This window comes from Tenrec ecaudatus, chromosome 1, assembly GCF_050624435.1.
Source record: "Tenrec ecaudatus isolate mTenEca1 chromosome 1, mTenEca1.hap1, whole genome shotgun sequence".
Taxonomy (NCBI): Eukaryota; Metazoa; Chordata; class Mammalia; order Afrosoricida; family Tenrecidae; genus Tenrec; species Tenrec ecaudatus.
In genome coordinates this window covers 179,887,887-179,905,141 of record NC_134530.1, presented here as the reverse complement: position 1 = coordinate 179,905,141, position 17,255 = coordinate 179,887,887, and the positions used below count along the sequence as shown (strand labels likewise).

At 42.6% G+C, this 17,255-nt stretch overlaps 1 protein-coding gene across 1 annotated transcript in view; it reads left to right on the top strand.

Annotated features, from left to right (window-relative positions):
- Nucleotides 1-17,255, top strand: part of ADCY10 (adenylate cyclase 10) — a 108,360-nt gene that overhangs the window by 74,469 nt on the left and 16,636 nt on the right. The window contains exons 21-29 of the mRNA XM_075540467.1: nt 4,085-4,154; nt 4,413-4,644; nt 6,750-6,857; nt 8,367-8,542; nt 9,823-9,979; nt 14,427-14,631; nt 14,711-14,807; nt 15,884-15,999; nt 16,734-16,851. Of these exons, the coding sequence (XP_075396582.1) occupies nt 4,085-4,154; nt 4,413-4,644; nt 6,750-6,857; nt 8,367-8,542; nt 9,823-9,979; nt 14,427-14,631; nt 14,711-14,807; nt 15,884-15,999; nt 16,734-16,851 (1,279 nt within the window). The remainder of the gene's footprint in view (nt 1-4,084; nt 4,155-4,412; nt 4,645-6,749; nt 6,858-8,366; nt 8,543-9,822; nt 9,980-14,426; nt 14,632-14,710; nt 14,808-15,883; nt 16,000-16,733; nt 16,852-17,255) is intronic.

Below are 17,255 nucleotides of genomic sequence, written 5' to 3'. Positions count from 1 at the left end.
ATGGGTCCTGTTTCAGTTTTATGCAAGTGAATATCCAGTTTGGGCCCCACCATGTATTGAAGAAACTATCTTTCCACTAATGTGTTTTGGCCCTTTCAGAAAAATCATCTGATGAATTTACTTCAGGGTTCTCAATTCTGTCCCATTTGTCTATGCATCTATTGTTGTACCAATAACACTGCTGTTTTGACTCTCATGACTGTGTGGTAGTTTCTGAGGCGGAGAAATAAAAGACCTCATACTTTGTTCTTCTTTAGCAGTGCTCTGCATATCCTATGTCTCTTTCCATATAAAGCTCGGTATTCATTTTTCAACCTCTAAAGAAAGATGCTGGGATCTGGACTGGAATTGCATTATAGGTATAGATTGCTTTGTGTTAGATTGACCTTTTCATAATGTTACGTGTTTCAATCCACGAACATGGTATAGTCTTCCATGATTTCTCTCTGTGTCTCCTTGTTGTAGTGTTAGTTAGTAGTTTCTTTTGTTCAAGTGTTTTTATTGGGGTTGAGTTCATGTATTCCTAACTATGTCATCTTTTGAGTAACTATTGTAAATACTATTGTCTTCTTGATGCCCCTTACTGAACTCTTTAGTCAGTATTCGAGACTGACTGATTTTTGTATGCTGAGCTAATACCTTACCATATCGCTGAATCTTTCCATTAGTTCCAACAATTTTCTTGTCAAGTCATTGGGGCTTTGTATGTGTTTACTCATATCACTGGAAAATAGAGTCTAACTTTTTTTTTTTTTGCCAGTTTGGATGTGTTTAATTTCCCGTTGCTGCTTAGTAGATGTGGCCCCGACTTCCAGCAGGATGTTGAATTAGAGTGGTTCTTCAGGGCTTCCTTCTTGGGGTCCTGTTTGAAAGGGGAATGCTTTACGTGTCTCTTCATTGAGCAAGATGTCATCCATGTGGTTTAAATGTCTGCCTGCTCTTATGATGAAGACTTTCTCTTCTAATCCTATGTTGTTCAGAGTTTTTATTAGGAACGGGAGTTCGCTTTGTCAAAAGATTTTGCCTTCTCCATATCAATTGATATGATCGTGTAGTTCTTTTCCTTTGCTTTATTTCTGTGATGGATTATATTGATTATTTTTAATGTTCAGCCTCCTTGCATACCTGGAATGAATCCCATTTAGTCATGGTTTATTATTATTGATAAGTTGCTGAATTCTACTGGCTAGGATATGGAGAATTTTAATAACTGTTCATAAGGGATATTGGTCTGTAACTTACTATTCTGTTAATGGGCTTGTGAGGTTGTAGTATTGCTCAATTCATAAAATGAATTTGGAGTTTGCCCTGCTCTGTTCTGGAACAGTTTGCATAGAATTGGCATCAACTTTACTCTGAATTGGTGTGATTCACCAGTGAAGCCATCTGGTCCCCAATTTTTTTAATTGGAAGTTTTAATGACCTGATTCATTTCTTTTTTGTTTGTTTGTCTGTTTTGGGTGTGTTCAAATTTTCTACACCAATCTGTGTTAATTTAGTAGGTGGTATTTTACTGGTAAGTTGTCCATTTCTTCCAGGCTTTCAAATTTATTGGAGTACAGTCTTTCATCAATTCAAAATCCACAAATTAACTGCCATTGAATCATTTCCTACACATAGCAACACAGTGGAAGGCAGAGTAAAGAACAAAGTAGAACTGCTCCTGTGGGTTTCTAAGACTAAAATCTCAAGGAAATGTTGTCATTATTTTCTTCCATGGAGTGACTGGAGGCTTTGAACTGCCGGCCTTGTGGTTAGCAGTGCAGTGTGTAACCACTATGCCACCAGGGATCCGCAAGCCTTCGTGATATTATTTTAATATTTCCCTTTCAGTTGGTTCTCTGGTGGCACCACCACCTCTTTTGTTTCTTATTCATGATATTTGCATCTTCCCTTTCTTTTCCATTGATAAGTTAGCCGGTGGGTTTTCAGTTTTGTTCATCCTTTCAAAGAACCAACTTCTTGTCTTCTTTATTCTTTCTACTGTTTCTCTAGTTCATCCTGCCGTTGCTTCAATTCTCCTGCTTTGCTCATCTCAAGTATTATGTTTACTAAAATCTTAGTATTATCTTCTAAATTTCTATTTGCTGTTTTTGAATGGCTTCTAATTTTTAATTTATTTTGACAGATGAATCTTTATTATTTCTCTTCTTCTGGTGGCTGAAGGTTGATTTTGCTGTTCTTGTTCTAGTTGCTGGATGTGTTCGGTTAAGATGTTGATTTTGGTTCTCTATTTTTGATGTGTACATTTATTGCGATAAATTACCCTCTGAGTGTTGCTTTTGCGTGTGTTTTGAAATGTTGTGTTTTCATTCATATTTGTTTCAAAGGATTAAAAAATGACAACTCCTTATTTCTTCAATTCTCCAGTAGTTTTTAAGCATTGTGTTATTAATGTCTATGTATTTGTCGCCCCACCCCTTTTATCTTCCTATTGTTGATGTCTCTGGTCACCAAGGGGCTGTGGGGATCTAGGCATGATCTAGCCCCTCTGGGTGCCGATCTGTGCCGCGCTGCATCAGTGCAACACCCCACGAAGGCCCATCCTAACTGCCCCATCTTTTCTCTAAGACTATACGCTATAGTCCCGGGGTGCTCAGGAGGTGTGTAGTCAGCCAGTGTGCGTGCAAGGGTGGTGCGGGGCATACCGCTGCTAACCAGGGTGTGCGGAGAAAGAGGAGGGGGTTCTCTTTCCTGTTGTAAGGTGCTGGAGAATGTCCTGAGCTGGGAGCAGAGCTCATTTTGATTGGCTTGCAGTGGGCCAGCAGAGAATTGTTGATCTGTCTGTCCTCTGAAAGGGTGCCACTTTCATTTTCACCCTTCTCCGTCAGTCTTCAGCTCACGTATCTGTCTTTTCCTCAGAGCCTCGCGGCTCCTGGTTTCCCTCTGTATCTGTGCTCTCACATCTTTGCTGTGGAAGTTCTATGCAGCGTATCTGCCTGGGCTGCCATCCTGCTGGAAGTCGCTGAGATCACTTTGAATTAAATACTAGATTGGCTCACAAAACCAAGAATATCACCTGGGAGTACTGTGTCTCCTTAAAAATGGTAGCTATGAGACCAAATGGTCAATAATTATTTAAAAATACAAATGAGCAAACAAAGGGCCGGGGGAACTGGGTGAATGGAAATGGAACAACCAGAACAAGAATGAAAATGATCATACATTTTGAAAATAGAACCAATGTCACTGGACACTTTATGCAGAAATTGTTGAAAGGGCAATTTTCTTATTTTTGAGCGAAAAGGTGGCAAGATTAAACAATTCTCATTGGTTTTCTGATCTAAAACCATTATCAAATTCCCTAACCTATTGAAGCTTGGTTAGATACGACTAACTTCTGAAGATTTTAGATTCCACTTTATCTGTCTTTTCATTGCCCAGTTGGGGTATTTTATTTAAATATTGATATTTCCTCACTAGAAACTATATGTCTCTTCCTTCAGGTTCATTAAATAATAGTTTTAGTTACTGCAGGGTAAATTGGTTAGGATAGTGTTATCAGCTGGAACATAGCTGGTGGCATCTTTGAGTAAATGTTGGAATGCAAACTGCAAGGTTGGTGGTTCAAACCCACCATTCTGCTCCCATAAAGATTCACAGCTTCAGAGTACCTCAGACACCACACACACACACACACACACACACACACACACACACACTGTCACCATGAGTCAGAATTGACTCAGTGGCAGTGAGTTGTTAACATTTCTATGATTTAACACAGTAAAATCATAGTTTATTTCCTGCACGTGTAATAATCCAATGGGGAACTTGACAAAGAGCCTTGCACACGCAATAAGTCAGAAAGAGTCCTTTGCTTCCCTGTGGAAGGGGAGAGCATAGAAGACGCCTAACCATATCGGCCCAAAGGTGGCATACGTCACTTCTTATCTCATTCCATTGTGTGAACTAATTGTGAGGATTCATCTGAGAGGTGATGGGGATTGGGAACTGTAGATCCTGACCGGGGAGCCAACACCTCTGTACTGTGAGAGGAGAGCAAGAGTCTTTGGTGGGCACCAGACAAGTCTCTACACGGAACACTTCAGTGACCCATACTACTCATTTGTTTGTTTTCTAGCTGAAGAAGAGAGCACCTTCTCCATATCAGGGATTCCTAAGAACTCTGACATATTTCCTGATGATATCAGGTACAGGAATATATCATTGTTTGGGAGGTAGAGCACAAGCAATTATCACTGAATTCAGAAGACTGTTAGAATTAGTTATCTGGCCCATCCCTTGGGCCTCATAGGTTAAGGTGGGGAAATGTGGTAGGGAGTGCACAGGGAGCTGGACAGTAGCACCTGCATTTTATTATCTTGCTGTTTATTAGTCTAGAAAGATATTTTCATATCAAAAGATGTATTTGGAAGTGATTGTTATTCTTTATTTCTGCATCTGGGCAGTGCTGAAGAAATAAAAGAGAAGATCTTGGATTTCTTCGATGCCACGATCACGAAAATGAGGACAGCTGAAGAGGACATCATTCCCTTGGAATCGTGCCAGTGTGAGGAGATCTTAGAAATTGTCATCCTACCTCTGGCCCACCACTTTCTGGCTTTGGAGGAAAACAACAAAGCCTTATATTACTTCCTAGAAATTGTGTCTGCTTATATCATCATGAATGATAATTATATGGTAAGCTGTCTGTTCAAACCTCCTCTACCCTAGGGACAAGTTATATTCCACTATAGAGCCAGCTAGACCCTGGTTAGAAAGACTTGAAGGAGGCTGGGATGCTGAGGCTTGCTTTGTGGTCTTGATTCCTGTTAGCACCCTTCTCTTTGAAAGCCAAATTTCCTAAAAAGGGAAATGATTTAAGACTGAGAAAAGGGACTTAGGGCAAAATTGTATCTAGCATTAGGCATCACTTAAGAATGTGCCACTTTTAGAAACTGGTTTGTCCACCTGTATGAAAGCAGGAGTCTGAGTTCTTGCAGATATGGACCTTTGCTATCACTGCAATGTCAGGATACTCCTTCCTGATAATGTCCCAATGGCTTTTCCCTCTTGTCTTGACAAACTACGTGAGAGGACAAAGTATCTGTAGTTCTCCAAACGAGTACAGATCTGCCTTTAATTTTGTTATCTGCAACGAGGCTCTCAGCCACTTTGGCCTGCATGAAGTCTGTGCCAGACTATCACTAACCCCTTTAGACCCCTTCAGGATAACAATTTGTACATAAAGTTCCAGGCCATTAGGCCCCATTGAATGTCCATGGATTGTAAAGATTTAAGACATCTCAAAATATAAATGATTCCTTTTTGAATAAGTTGAGAAGCACTGAGCTAAATAAAGCTAAATTGCAAATACTTCAGGGTCATCAAGATGTTAAAACACATATAAATCTCCCAGAGGGGAGAGCTGGGGAGGGGGCTAGGCCAGGGCCAGGACTGTGTCTAGTACAGCAGACTGTGTTTCTTAAACTGATTTAACGTCACATGCTTTTGCATGAAGCAGCTGGCTGACTAGCCTTGCATGAACTCACTTGAGGGAAGGCCTTTCTGGGACTTGCTTCATCTGACTCGAACCAGTTACAGGAAAGATGTCACTCATATGAATCATCATAGCCACAGACCTTCCTGTTCACCATGGTGGTCTGTTCCCTATTTTACAGTTGCTTCTGATCAGAGCAGCCCACTCAAGTCTCATACCTTAAGTTTATATAAAATTAAAAATTTTAACCTATTGAAAATGCTAGTGAGCCCTGTTCTCATAAATATTCATGTTACTACAAATGACAGATCCCTCTATAGGGGAATCTGGAACATATTTTAAAAATGTGCACAGGTGTGTGCATGGCATGTAAATATATGGCGGCCTATCCTATAGTACTTCAAAAGTTTTTGTGGAAAATAAAATGAAAAGATAGAGGACTTTTGTTATGGGCTTTGTGAAGCCCATTCACGTGTGTGTGAGAGAGTGGCCCATAAGTCTTTATTAGAGTAGATTCGGGGAGTGTTCGAGGTCTCCTTGCTAAAATGTGTGCAGATGCCCATTAAGCTCTGCACAAGGAGTAGTGTGACTGATCAGGAAGATGGTGATTGGAAGCAAAGACCCAGAGCCAGAATATGCTATTTGCACCCCCTTTCCCATCAAAGGAGATCTGGGACTAGCAGCCAACTCCCTCGTGACTCTCTCCTTCTGACTCACACACATACCCGAGGTTGGGGATAGATGAGGCTACCTGACCTTACTCTTCTATTCGACCTTGTGCCGCTATTCACATGTGCCCAAACTGCTGTGTCTGACGATGTCCCAGGAGGCTGGAGGTGAGGGGATGCGATTTTTGCAGAGCTCTGCCCTCTTCCTCCTCTCACGAGAAAAATGGGAGTGGCTCATAACAGTCCCAAAGTAGGCTGACTTCTCACATAGCAGATGGTCACAGCCGTGGCTCTCTTGGCGATAGAGAGGTGGAGAATGGAATGACTCAAAAGAAGACATTACCTTGGGGGAACCTCAGGTCAGGGAACTAACTTGACCATATGAGTAAAGGTGGCGATTTCTAGATGTATCCTCTAGAATGAGTGACTTGGCGGGCAATGGTGGGCCTGAAAGTGAGCCAGCATCTTCAGTAGGGGCTCTCTTCACCAGGCCCCTATCAGGCATTTGGAAGCTTATTCTAACTAGTGAAGCTAGGGCTCGAGGTGAAAGCAATGCCCAAAGCTTCCTTCAGCAGTGTCCCCTTGGTGGGCTGACCCTCTGCTGACTCAATGCTTTCTCCTCACCGTGCTGGTCGTAGGCATACGTGTATTTGAATGAGGCAGAGAAGTTGCTGAAAACTCTCAAGAGGCAGAAGACTTGGAGTCACACTTTCGAGTCTGCCACCTTCTTAAGCCTTAAGGGTCAGGTAAGAAACTAATCCAAGAAATGAATTAATCTGTTTTGTGTCATTATGGCTTCCCACCAAATAGGTAAAAGCCATTTCTATACTCTTTGACATGCTCCGACCATACCCCAAGACACTGCCCTTAAGCCCTGGGCCTCAACTCTCCCTGACTTGGTAATAGCAAGAACTCTCCTTCCTTCCTCCTACTTGACATCCTCATGGAATAGCTTCCTAATAACATCCAAAGAATAGTTAGCATTTTCTCAGAGGTAGAGGATATGTAACTAAGACATATCAGATCAACTAATCTTCTATTCATACATTTAATAAACATTTACTAATATTCCAGGCATACACCTGTTGACAGTGAGTCAACTCCAATTCATAGAGACTCTACAGCAGGGGTTCTCAAACTTTTTAAACAGGAGGCCAATTCACTGTCCCTCAGACCTCTTGGAGGGTCGAACTATAGTTAAAAAAAACAAAACAACCTATGAACAAATTCCTATGCACAGTGCACATATCTTATTTTGAAGTGAAAAAATACATGGGGCAAAAACACCCGGGGGACAGATAAATGTCCTCGGCGGGCCGCATGTGGTCCACAGGCCATAGTTTGAGGACGCCTGCACAGGGCGGAGTCGAAGTGCCCCACAGGGTTCCAGACTGTAATCATTACAGAAACAGACTGCCACACCTCTCACCTGTGGAGCAGCTGGCGCCTTGACACTGTTGACCTCTTGGTTAGTAGCTATATTTGTCCCCACTGTGCAACTAACTGGGGCCCCGTCGGTGGGAATAGGGGGGTAGAAACATTCAAGATGGGAAGACTGGTTCTCAAGGAGGTTCTGTTTGAGTGAGAGAAGTGAGCCGGGTGGTTAATCGACAGTTCCTGACCTCAAGGTATGCACTCGTTGCTGGAGGAACAGACGGAAAACCAAGCAGTGCATCCTGGAACAGGCTGTCGGAACAGCAGAACCGCTGGCTTGGGGGAAAGGTGTGAAGGGGTGGTAGTGAGGCTTTGAGGAAGGTTTCCTGGAGGAGTTGACGTTCCCCTGGAAGTTGAGGAATGATTCGCTCTTTTGGAGACAGAGAAAGGGGGCGGGTATTCTTTATAGAATTCTTAGAAACAAAACAGAAAAAGAAACAGGACATAATAAGCAACTGACTGACTGCCATTAAGTCAATTCTAACTCAAAGTGACCCTATCAGAGAGTGGAACTGCCTCTGTGGGTTTACAAAACCGAAGAAAGAAGTATAGTCTGTTGCTAAATCTTGTTCCTGGGCCTTGTTCTCACATACTGTCAAGTTCATTCTGACTCACAGCAACCTTGTAGCACAGAGTAGAACTGGCCAGAGGGTTGCGTAGGCTTTGATTTTTACCAGGGCAGATGCAGACCTTTTCTATTGCTTAATCTTGGCGCCACCACAGTTAGCTTTTCCGTTATGCACTCTCAGATATGCATGGTTGGCACATATCAACTGAGTACAAATCATGACTTGTCTTTCTATCCCTCTTTCTCACTGCAGGTCTGTTTCAACATGGGCAACATGGTGCTTGCCAAGAAAATGCTGAGGAAGGCCCTGAAGCTGCTCAATCGAAGATTTCCTATCACCTTGCTCTCTCTGTTTGTCCATTCCCACATTGAGAAAAACAGGCACTTGCATTATTTGAATCAGCAGACTCAACAGAGTCCACCTCCAAGGTCAGGGCAGGATCTGATGGTTAACGAAGATGTATATAATCTTGCCCTCCGGCAGCGCGCACCCCTTCCCAGCCAACAAGGGGAGGTGCAGTTTCTCTTAGGGGTTGCCTGGGTGTGTCATTGATGGAGACCACCCTACTGGGGATAATACTGGGTGTCAAATAGTCAAGTCATGCCCTATCAGTCGTATCCCAATTACCTTCGTTGGAAGGCCCTGGACCAATCTTGTAAACTCATGATCTGTCCCAATCATGGTCCTTTTCCTGCTTTTGTAGTCCTATTGTAACTGTGATGTACTGATCTGCCACCAATCATGAACTTTGTGACAGTTTCCTTTGTTCCATGCCTTTTTAATTAAAATCCTGATGGAGACTCCTGGAATGCCATTATGACCTTATGCTCATGGCTTCCCACAGCAGGTTGTTGTGTCTGTGTCCCTTTTAAGATAAGAAAAAGAAATTTTCCCTAAATAATATTTGAGATTGGGATCTCCTTTGTATGCTAAAATATCTTAGAGCCTTTTGCCTCCCCTTCCCTCAATAGAATCAATATCATCAATGTCTAAATTGAAAGTACCTAAAATTCTTTTTTATTTCACAATTCTACAATATCCCTTCCTTCGCACCTTTATTTAAAACCTCTTTGAAAAATATTTCTAATTGTAGTTTGTATTCTATTTGTTAAATCACGCATAGTCACATCCATGTTGCTTATGGCCTCTTTGTTTTTGTCATAAATCTAGAGCATTTGGGGCTACATTATCAGATAAATTGTCTGTTGGGGCTTGACCTATGAATCCCAACGTTCTCTGGAGAAGATAGGTCATCTTCTGCTTGAGTGCCTCCAGCATGGATGCTTACCACCTCCTGTGGTGATGCTCATTTCCTTCGTTGAGTGAGATCTGGCTCCCCACAACCACGTGCCCCAGAGGGACTCATACACTGGACTGCCTGGGCTGGGCTAGACCTGGCCAAGGGGATGGTTCTCAGTTCTGACACCACCACATTCTGGCTGTCCGACTTAGAGTTATTACCTTAACCTGTTTGGGTCTCACCTTCCCTCTCAGTAAATGGGGTGAATCATTCCTGTATTAAGGGATCCTACCCGGTCACTATGAATCAGAATTGATTTGTTGGTCATGAGGGGTCACTCTGAATCCGAATCAACTTGTTGGTGGTGAGTTTGTTTGTGAGTGAGAACCCTGTGTCCTGTGTTCCCCTGAGGCCTAAAGCACGATGACGATGTTTCTGTATTCAGTCTGCGCTTACTCATTCTAACAGGAAGAAGAAGTTGGCACAACTTCACCGACAAATCATCTGCTTCTCTTTGCTATGGAAGATTTACAGTGCAAATTATTACTTTCACTATAAATATTATGCCCACTTGGCAGCTATGATGCAAGTTAATGCCGCACTGGAAACTCAAGATAATTTTCAGGTAAGCTATATTTGCATAACCTAAAAGAGTTTGTATCTGATTTTAAATGTTGGAATCTCATTTGAGAGAAAAACCTAGCAAAAGCCTAACTAGATTTTGAAATCATGATATAATAAAAAGGCTTCATTGCTAAACTGTGAGGCCAGCATTTCTCAAATATTTTTGTCTCAGGGCCACTTTCCACCACCACCATCAAGTCACTACCAAGGGCCAAAGTATGACCTTGACTATATCTCACCTGAATTTAGAGATCATCTCAAAAATGGATCTGGCATCGGAAACACTAACAATCAAAGACCAGAAGAGATGGGGAAAGACATCTAGGGTGTCATACATGCAGAAAGTAAAAGGTCAATCAAAATAATAGAAGGAAGAAGGAAAATGGAATAAAGTGGATATTTGAAGAGACTTGGGAAATTGCTCTGAAGGACACAATCGCTAACGCAATGAAACATGAACTAAAAGTGCTGTACAGAAGGTTTTGAAAGTGCTTTGAGAAGATGACACGTGAAAAGAGCTGGAGTAAGACAGCTAGAGGGGAAAAGAAAGAAAGAAAGCTAAAAGGGGAGCCCACGGGGGCATTTCTTCAGCTGATAGCAGTGAAGAGAAAGACCAAGCTTGGAGGTGTCACACTGCAGGATTCTGAAAACTTGAAGGGCCCAGGAGGCATCAACAGGAGGAATACAAAAAATCATTAGTGTTCAACTATTTCAGAAGATAGCATATGATCAGACCACTTAATACCAGTGGTAGTAAAGGAAGGAAGAAAATCTGCACTGAAGATATTAATGAAAAAAAGCCTCTGGGAATTCCCAGAGTACCAACTGAGATGCTTCAGCAAATGGATCACTTACTTTTCTGTGCCAAGAAGTTTAGAAGACTGTTGCCTGAACAACCTTTTGGAAGAGAGCTGTATCTGTATCCATTTCACACAACAGCAAACCGGTTCATGGTAACATCTTTGTTCTTTAATATTTTAAAGAGGCCATGTGCAGATTTGCTCTATGCAAATTGTTTTTACAACTGCTGCTTCCATGAACCCTGATTGCGGAGCCAAGTAAATAAAATGTTTTGACATCCTGAATCTTTTCTTCATGTATTAAGTTGGTCTATTGGTCCAGTTGTGAGGATTTTTGTTTTCTTTATATAATCCATACTAAAGACTTTATTCTGTGTTCTTTATCAGTAGCTACTTAAGTCTACCACACTTTCAGCCAGCCTGCTTGTGTCTACACATCACAATTTTTTAATTAATAAATCATTTTATTGGGGGTTCTTACAGCTCCTATAACAATCCACACATCAATTGTACCAAATACATTTGTACATATGTTGCCATCATCATTTTCAAAACATTTTCTTTCTGCTTGAGCCCTTGGTGTTAGCTCCTCTTCCCCCACTCCTACCCTCAAAGACTCCTGATTATTATTATTTTCATATCTTATACCATCCACTGTCTCCCTTCACCCACATTTCTATTGTTCGTCCCTCTTGGGAGGGGGGCTGTTGTAATATGTCGATAGTTGTAGTCGGCTCCCATTTCTCCCCCTTCTCCCTCCACGTTTCCCCTACCCTCGTGGTATCACTACTCCCGTTACTATTCCTGAAGGGCTAATCTGTCCTCCAATCCTGACGCTGCATGCTTCTTCATGTAGCTCAGCTTTTTGGATTATTTGCTTAGCATACAATTTGAGTAAGTATGGTGAAAGAATACAACCCTGACACATTCCTTTCCTAATTTAAACCACGCAACGTCCCCTGTCTATGCATAGGTTTTATATGAGCACAATAAAGTGTTCTAGATTGCCCTGTCTTCTCAAGAATATCCATAGTTTGTTAGGGTCTGCAGAGTCGAATGCCTTTGCGTAGTCAATAAAACAAAAGGAAAGTGGCATTGTCTACTTTCAGCCAAGGTCCATCTGACATCAGCAATGATGGCCCTCATTCCATGCTCCCTTCTGAATTAGGCTTGAAGATCTGGAAGCTCCCTGTTAATGGACTGCTGTGATGATTATGGAATTGTCTGCAACAAAAGTGTACTTCTATGTGATATTAAAAATATTGTTCAATAATTCCCACATTAGCGTGTCCAGCACCACGTCAGCTTTTTGAAACATTCCCATCCATAGTCCATCAAATCCTGGAGACTTGTTTTCTCTCATGTCTTCAGGGCAGCTTGAACTTCTTTATTCATTACCATTGGCTCTTGATAATCTGCTACCTCTTGAAATAGAAGATTGTTTTTTGTACAGTGACTCAATCTCAAAGGATTTTATTTTAATCAGCTTGAGGCTTTTTTTTTAAGTTCTATCCATCTGAGATAAATGAACATGTATTGTCTTTTTGGTTCCCTAACTCCAGGCCTTTGCACATTTCATTATAATGTTTTACTTTGTGTTCTTGAGTTGCTCTTTGAAATCTTCTGTTCGGCTCTTTTATTTCATCATTTCTTCCATTTGCTTTAGCAGATTTCAGTCTCTTCTGACATTCACTTCAGTTTTTCCTTTCCTGTCCTTTTAATGCCGTTTTGCTTTCTTCACATATAATGTTCTTGATGTCGAACTTCTGTGATCTTTGGCCATTAGTGTTCAATATATCCAATCTGTTCTTGAGATGGTCTCTAAATTCAGGTGGGATATACTCAGGGTTGTATTTTGGCTTTTGCAGACTTGTGTTCATTCTTCAGCTCCAACTACATTTGCATATGAGCTACTGATGGTCTATTCCATAGTTGACCCCTGACTTTGTTTTGATTGATAATATTGAGCTTCGACAGCTTCTCTTTCTACATGCTTTGTCAATTTGATCTGTGTCTTCCATCTGGCAAGGTCCACGTATATTGTCAAAATTCATAATGTTGAAAAAGGTATTGCAATGAAGCAGTTGTTGGTCTTGCAAAATTCTGCAATGCAATCTCTAATTTAATTTCTATCACCAAGGTCACATTTCCCAACTACTGATCCATCCTCACTATCTCCAATTTTTCCATTCCACTCACCCTACTTATTAATGCATGTTGATTGCATGTTGGATCGATTTCAGACTGAAAATGTTGGTAGCATTCTCTACACTGTTCAGAAGCAAAGGAGAGATTCAGTGCAGGGGATAGGGTGAGAATGAGAGTCCACAGCAGGAGTTTAGGATTCTACTTATTTGTAGTGTGGCCACTTGAACGTCACATAACCTCAGCACCTTGTATCTTCCTCAGAAAGGGATTGTTCTCCTGGGTAAAATCCACAAAGTCCTAGACTTTGTTGCAACTTCAATTTTTTGTTTGTTTGACCAGTAAGTCTCTGCTTCTTACTGTTGTGTCTGGCTATCTTTCCCTTCTTGTAGCAATAGCTGAAGCATGTTCCAAATCTGGAATAAAGGAATTCCTAAGACTGAGTTTGTGATTTAACAAGTACTCAGAGACCTGCCTTTAATACAAATGTGTGGACTGATTTGAAGACTGCTGGGGGGTTGCGGATGGGGGTTCGCAACAACACCATCTGCTTCTTCAAAGTGACACCTCTACCTAACTGCCCCCCATGCCTTACACTTTTAACATTCGGAACTTGGGGTTTCTTCTATCTTAGTTTTCAAGGCAATTTATTTACAGTCTGTTTGTCAGACAACAAATTTCTTCATTAAAAGGAACTATGTTTCTCTCACTCTTTGCTAAGCATCTCTATTCAGAAGTAGCATTGTCATTTTAAGAGTCATTTAAAGAGTAAATAAGACAAAACAGAACAAAAAGCTCACTGCCGCCTCACAGTAACCCTGTAGGACAGGATAGAACTGCCGCTGAGTGTTTCTAAGGCTGTAACTGTTTCTGAGAGGAGAAAGTTTTGTCCTTCTCCCGCCGATTGGCTGGCTGGTGGTTTAGAACTGCTGACCTTGTGGTTAGCAGCTCAACGCACAACTACTATGCCACCAAAAGAGTGAATAACTTCTCTCAAGTCTCCAAATTAGATTTATGACTTCTAAAGAAGCAAACAAATGAAACCACATTTTTAAAGTTACAAAAGTATTATGTGCTTGTTATAATAAAATTAAGTCATTGTAAAAATGTGTAAAGTAAAAATTTAAAGTCCATCTTCCTTAAACATCATCTCAGCCCAATAAATAGATAACTACTGTATACACGTTGGAATGAATCTTTTCAAAGGCTTTTGCTATGCAATCAATATATCAATATCCATAAGCTGTTGCTTGTATTTTTTTAAATAAAAGCCCTACATTTTACTTAAGCATCCTGTGGTCCTGCGGGCTCATCAAGCTTGTCCTGAGGGATTCAGGTCATAGAAACCCAATTTGATTTCTGTTCTAAGCTCATGGCTTTGACCAAATGGCCTTTTCCTTCCCTAGCTTAAGAAATAAATAAATAGTTGTGAATGTCCCTGGGCTCTCTGCTCTAGATCCCAGCTCAGTCTTTCCCCTTCTCCCCCCACTGCTGCCGTTTCAGATCGTGAAGGCGTACCTGGACTATTCCATGCACAATCATCTGGTTGGCTGTGAAGGCTTATGGTTCAAGTACGAACTCATGGTCATGGAGCTGATCTTCAGCCTCCCCCTGAAAGGCAAGGGTATCGAAATTGTGTCATATGTGGCGGAGACACTGAGCTACATCAAGCTGCTCATGGGTCATCTGGACTTGGCCATTGAGCTAGGTATGGGCTGGCTGGACATAGAGGGACGTGAAGGTCAAAAGAATGCCCTGGAATACATTGGAACGATTTTTCTTCCCAGGCTCCAGAGCTCACAAGATGTGGGCGCTTCTCCGGAATCCCAACAAACACTACCTAGTCCTCTGTAGACTGAGTACTGCTCTCCTCTTGAAATGCAGGTATTTATCTTAAAGCATTTTCTAAAATTAAGGGGGTGAGACCATATTAATGGAAAGTTCTGGGCTTACTTTATCTCAGGTATTGGGTGATGAAGGGAGCATTCTTTTTTTAAATCATTTTATTTGGGGTTCCTTCAACTCATCACAATCCATCCATCCATCCATCCATCCATCCATCCATCCATCCATCCATCCATCCATATCCATCCATTGTGTCAAGCACATTTGTACATTTGTTGCCATCATCAGTCTCAAAACATTTGCTTTCTGTTTGAGCCCTTGGTATCAGCTCCTCATTTTTTATCCCCTCGGGTGACTTAACTGATAATCATCACCTGTTACCTTTGGGAACACTACTCCCTGCAAGGAATTCTGTATTATTTGTTGTTTGTAATCTGACTGCTTCCCTTGGGGTGCAGTGCAGAGAGGTCCTCAGAGTAGCAACCAGAGGGCAGCTGGACAGTCCTTCTCGCTGAAGGACTCAGGCTTCCCTCACTGCCAGGTGACCACACGACCAATGCCCAGAGAGTAGCAACCAAAACTGGAGGCAAAGACCAGCGCAGCCTGACTCTGGTCACTCTGATAAAGCAACTGTAACAGAAAACTAGCTTGAGACATAGGGCCCAGTTCAAAGTAGGAGTGGGTTTAAAGGCTGTTTAAAGGTTCCATTTGGTTCTGAATTACTGGGCAGGACCAAGACTAGGCAAGGGCTTAATTTCATCCTCTCTCTCCCACCCCCAGTTCTCTTTACTGTGGCCCCACACTTCAGCTCTTGCTTCGGTCCTGGGTGAGAGGTCGTGTCCTCAGGTCCTGGGAGAATGGTTTCATCTGTCAGTGTGCCCATCCCAATGGCTCAGTGTCACAAGGCAGGTTTGGTGAGACATAGTGCTGATGCCAGGCACTCGTTCTGGCGAGGGCTCTGCACAAGAAGCCCTTCTTTCTGCCACCTTTGTAGCTGCTACTGCAGCGTGCAGCCCCGGCACTTGGACCCTGCCATGATACCTCTTGACTTTCTCCCTGCTCTGGGCAGGAGAGTCCCACTGCTGTCTAATCCCAGGACCTTTTCTTTCCCACAGATATAAACAATTGATCCAGGTGCTGGGGTGGCTGTGGGATCTTTCTGTAGCTGAAGAGCACATCTTCAGCAAGGCCTATTTCTATTTTGTCTGCCTGGACATCATGCTTTATTGTGGTAAGCTTGGCCTTGGAATCTAAAAGGAATTGGGAGGTGATGCCTATACTGGTGTGCTATGGACAAGCCCAGAGCTGGGGTGTTGAGACCGCTGAGTTTCTGGCTGGAAGGACGTTCAGGGTAAGGATGGGGAGAGCCTGATCTTTCTGAGCTGGGGAGCTCTCTGGCAGGAGGAGATCAAGGCCAAGGAGAAGAATTAAGTCTGGAGGAGTGTGTTGGGCATCAGCTGGCAGATCAGTGTGCACATAGTGATGGTGCAGTTGGTAGTCGTCTAGCCCATCCCACTACAGGGCATCCCCAGGTGTGCACAGCAGAACTGTACTCCGCAGGGCTTGCAAGCTTGACCTTTCAGAAGCAGATCCCCACTGCTTGCTTCCAAAGTGGTTTGGACCATCAACCTGTTCTTCAGTAGCCAAAGAGTGAGCGTGATGGGGGTGAAGATGAAGTCCCGGGCTGCCTCCTTGAGCTTGGCCAGGACAGGTGGATTGAAACCTACACCTGCCTGGATGATGCTTCGTAAATGTGTCATCTATGCAAAATTCCACAAAAGCAAGGACTTGGCCAACACAAGACAGTGCAGTCATAGTGCTGTTGCACCTCATGGACCAATCTGGGTCCTAATGTCATCAGAGTAAAGTCTCTTCCCTCCTGGGAAAAGTCTTTATAGTGAGTTACTAGACCAGAAAGGGTCCGCTCCCATCACCTGCAACGCTCTCCTGTTTTCTCATTTTCAGGCTTTATTTATAGACCATTTGAAGAATGCTTGGATTTCATCTACCAAAATGAAGACAACAGAATTCTCAAGTTCCAAAGCGGCATCTTGCTGGGACTGTACTCGTGTGTGGCTATCTGGTAACAATGTGTTGCGTTCTCCCTAAATTCCCCAAGTGAAAAGGCTGAATCCTGCAGAGTGTGGTCAAATGGGAGGGAGGGGAAAGTATAACGTATGACTGCAACAGCTTAAAGGCACCGGAATATTTGCACTGACACGCAATGCTAGCGATCCTCTGGTTCATTATCCTCCAATGAGGCCAGTAAGCGACGCTCTCTCTCCTGTCTTCAGTACCACAGACGTCCGTCCCGCAGCCGCCACGTTATGTACCTAGGGAAGGAATATACAAAGACGACTTGCTTCTGGGAGTGTGAAAGGGTCTCCTAAGTGAAACGCACTGCTTGTCCGCCCGCTCTCACCAAGATCTAACCACAATGAAATATAAAGCTGATGCTGGCAGATAGATATGCCTTAATGTCTGCAG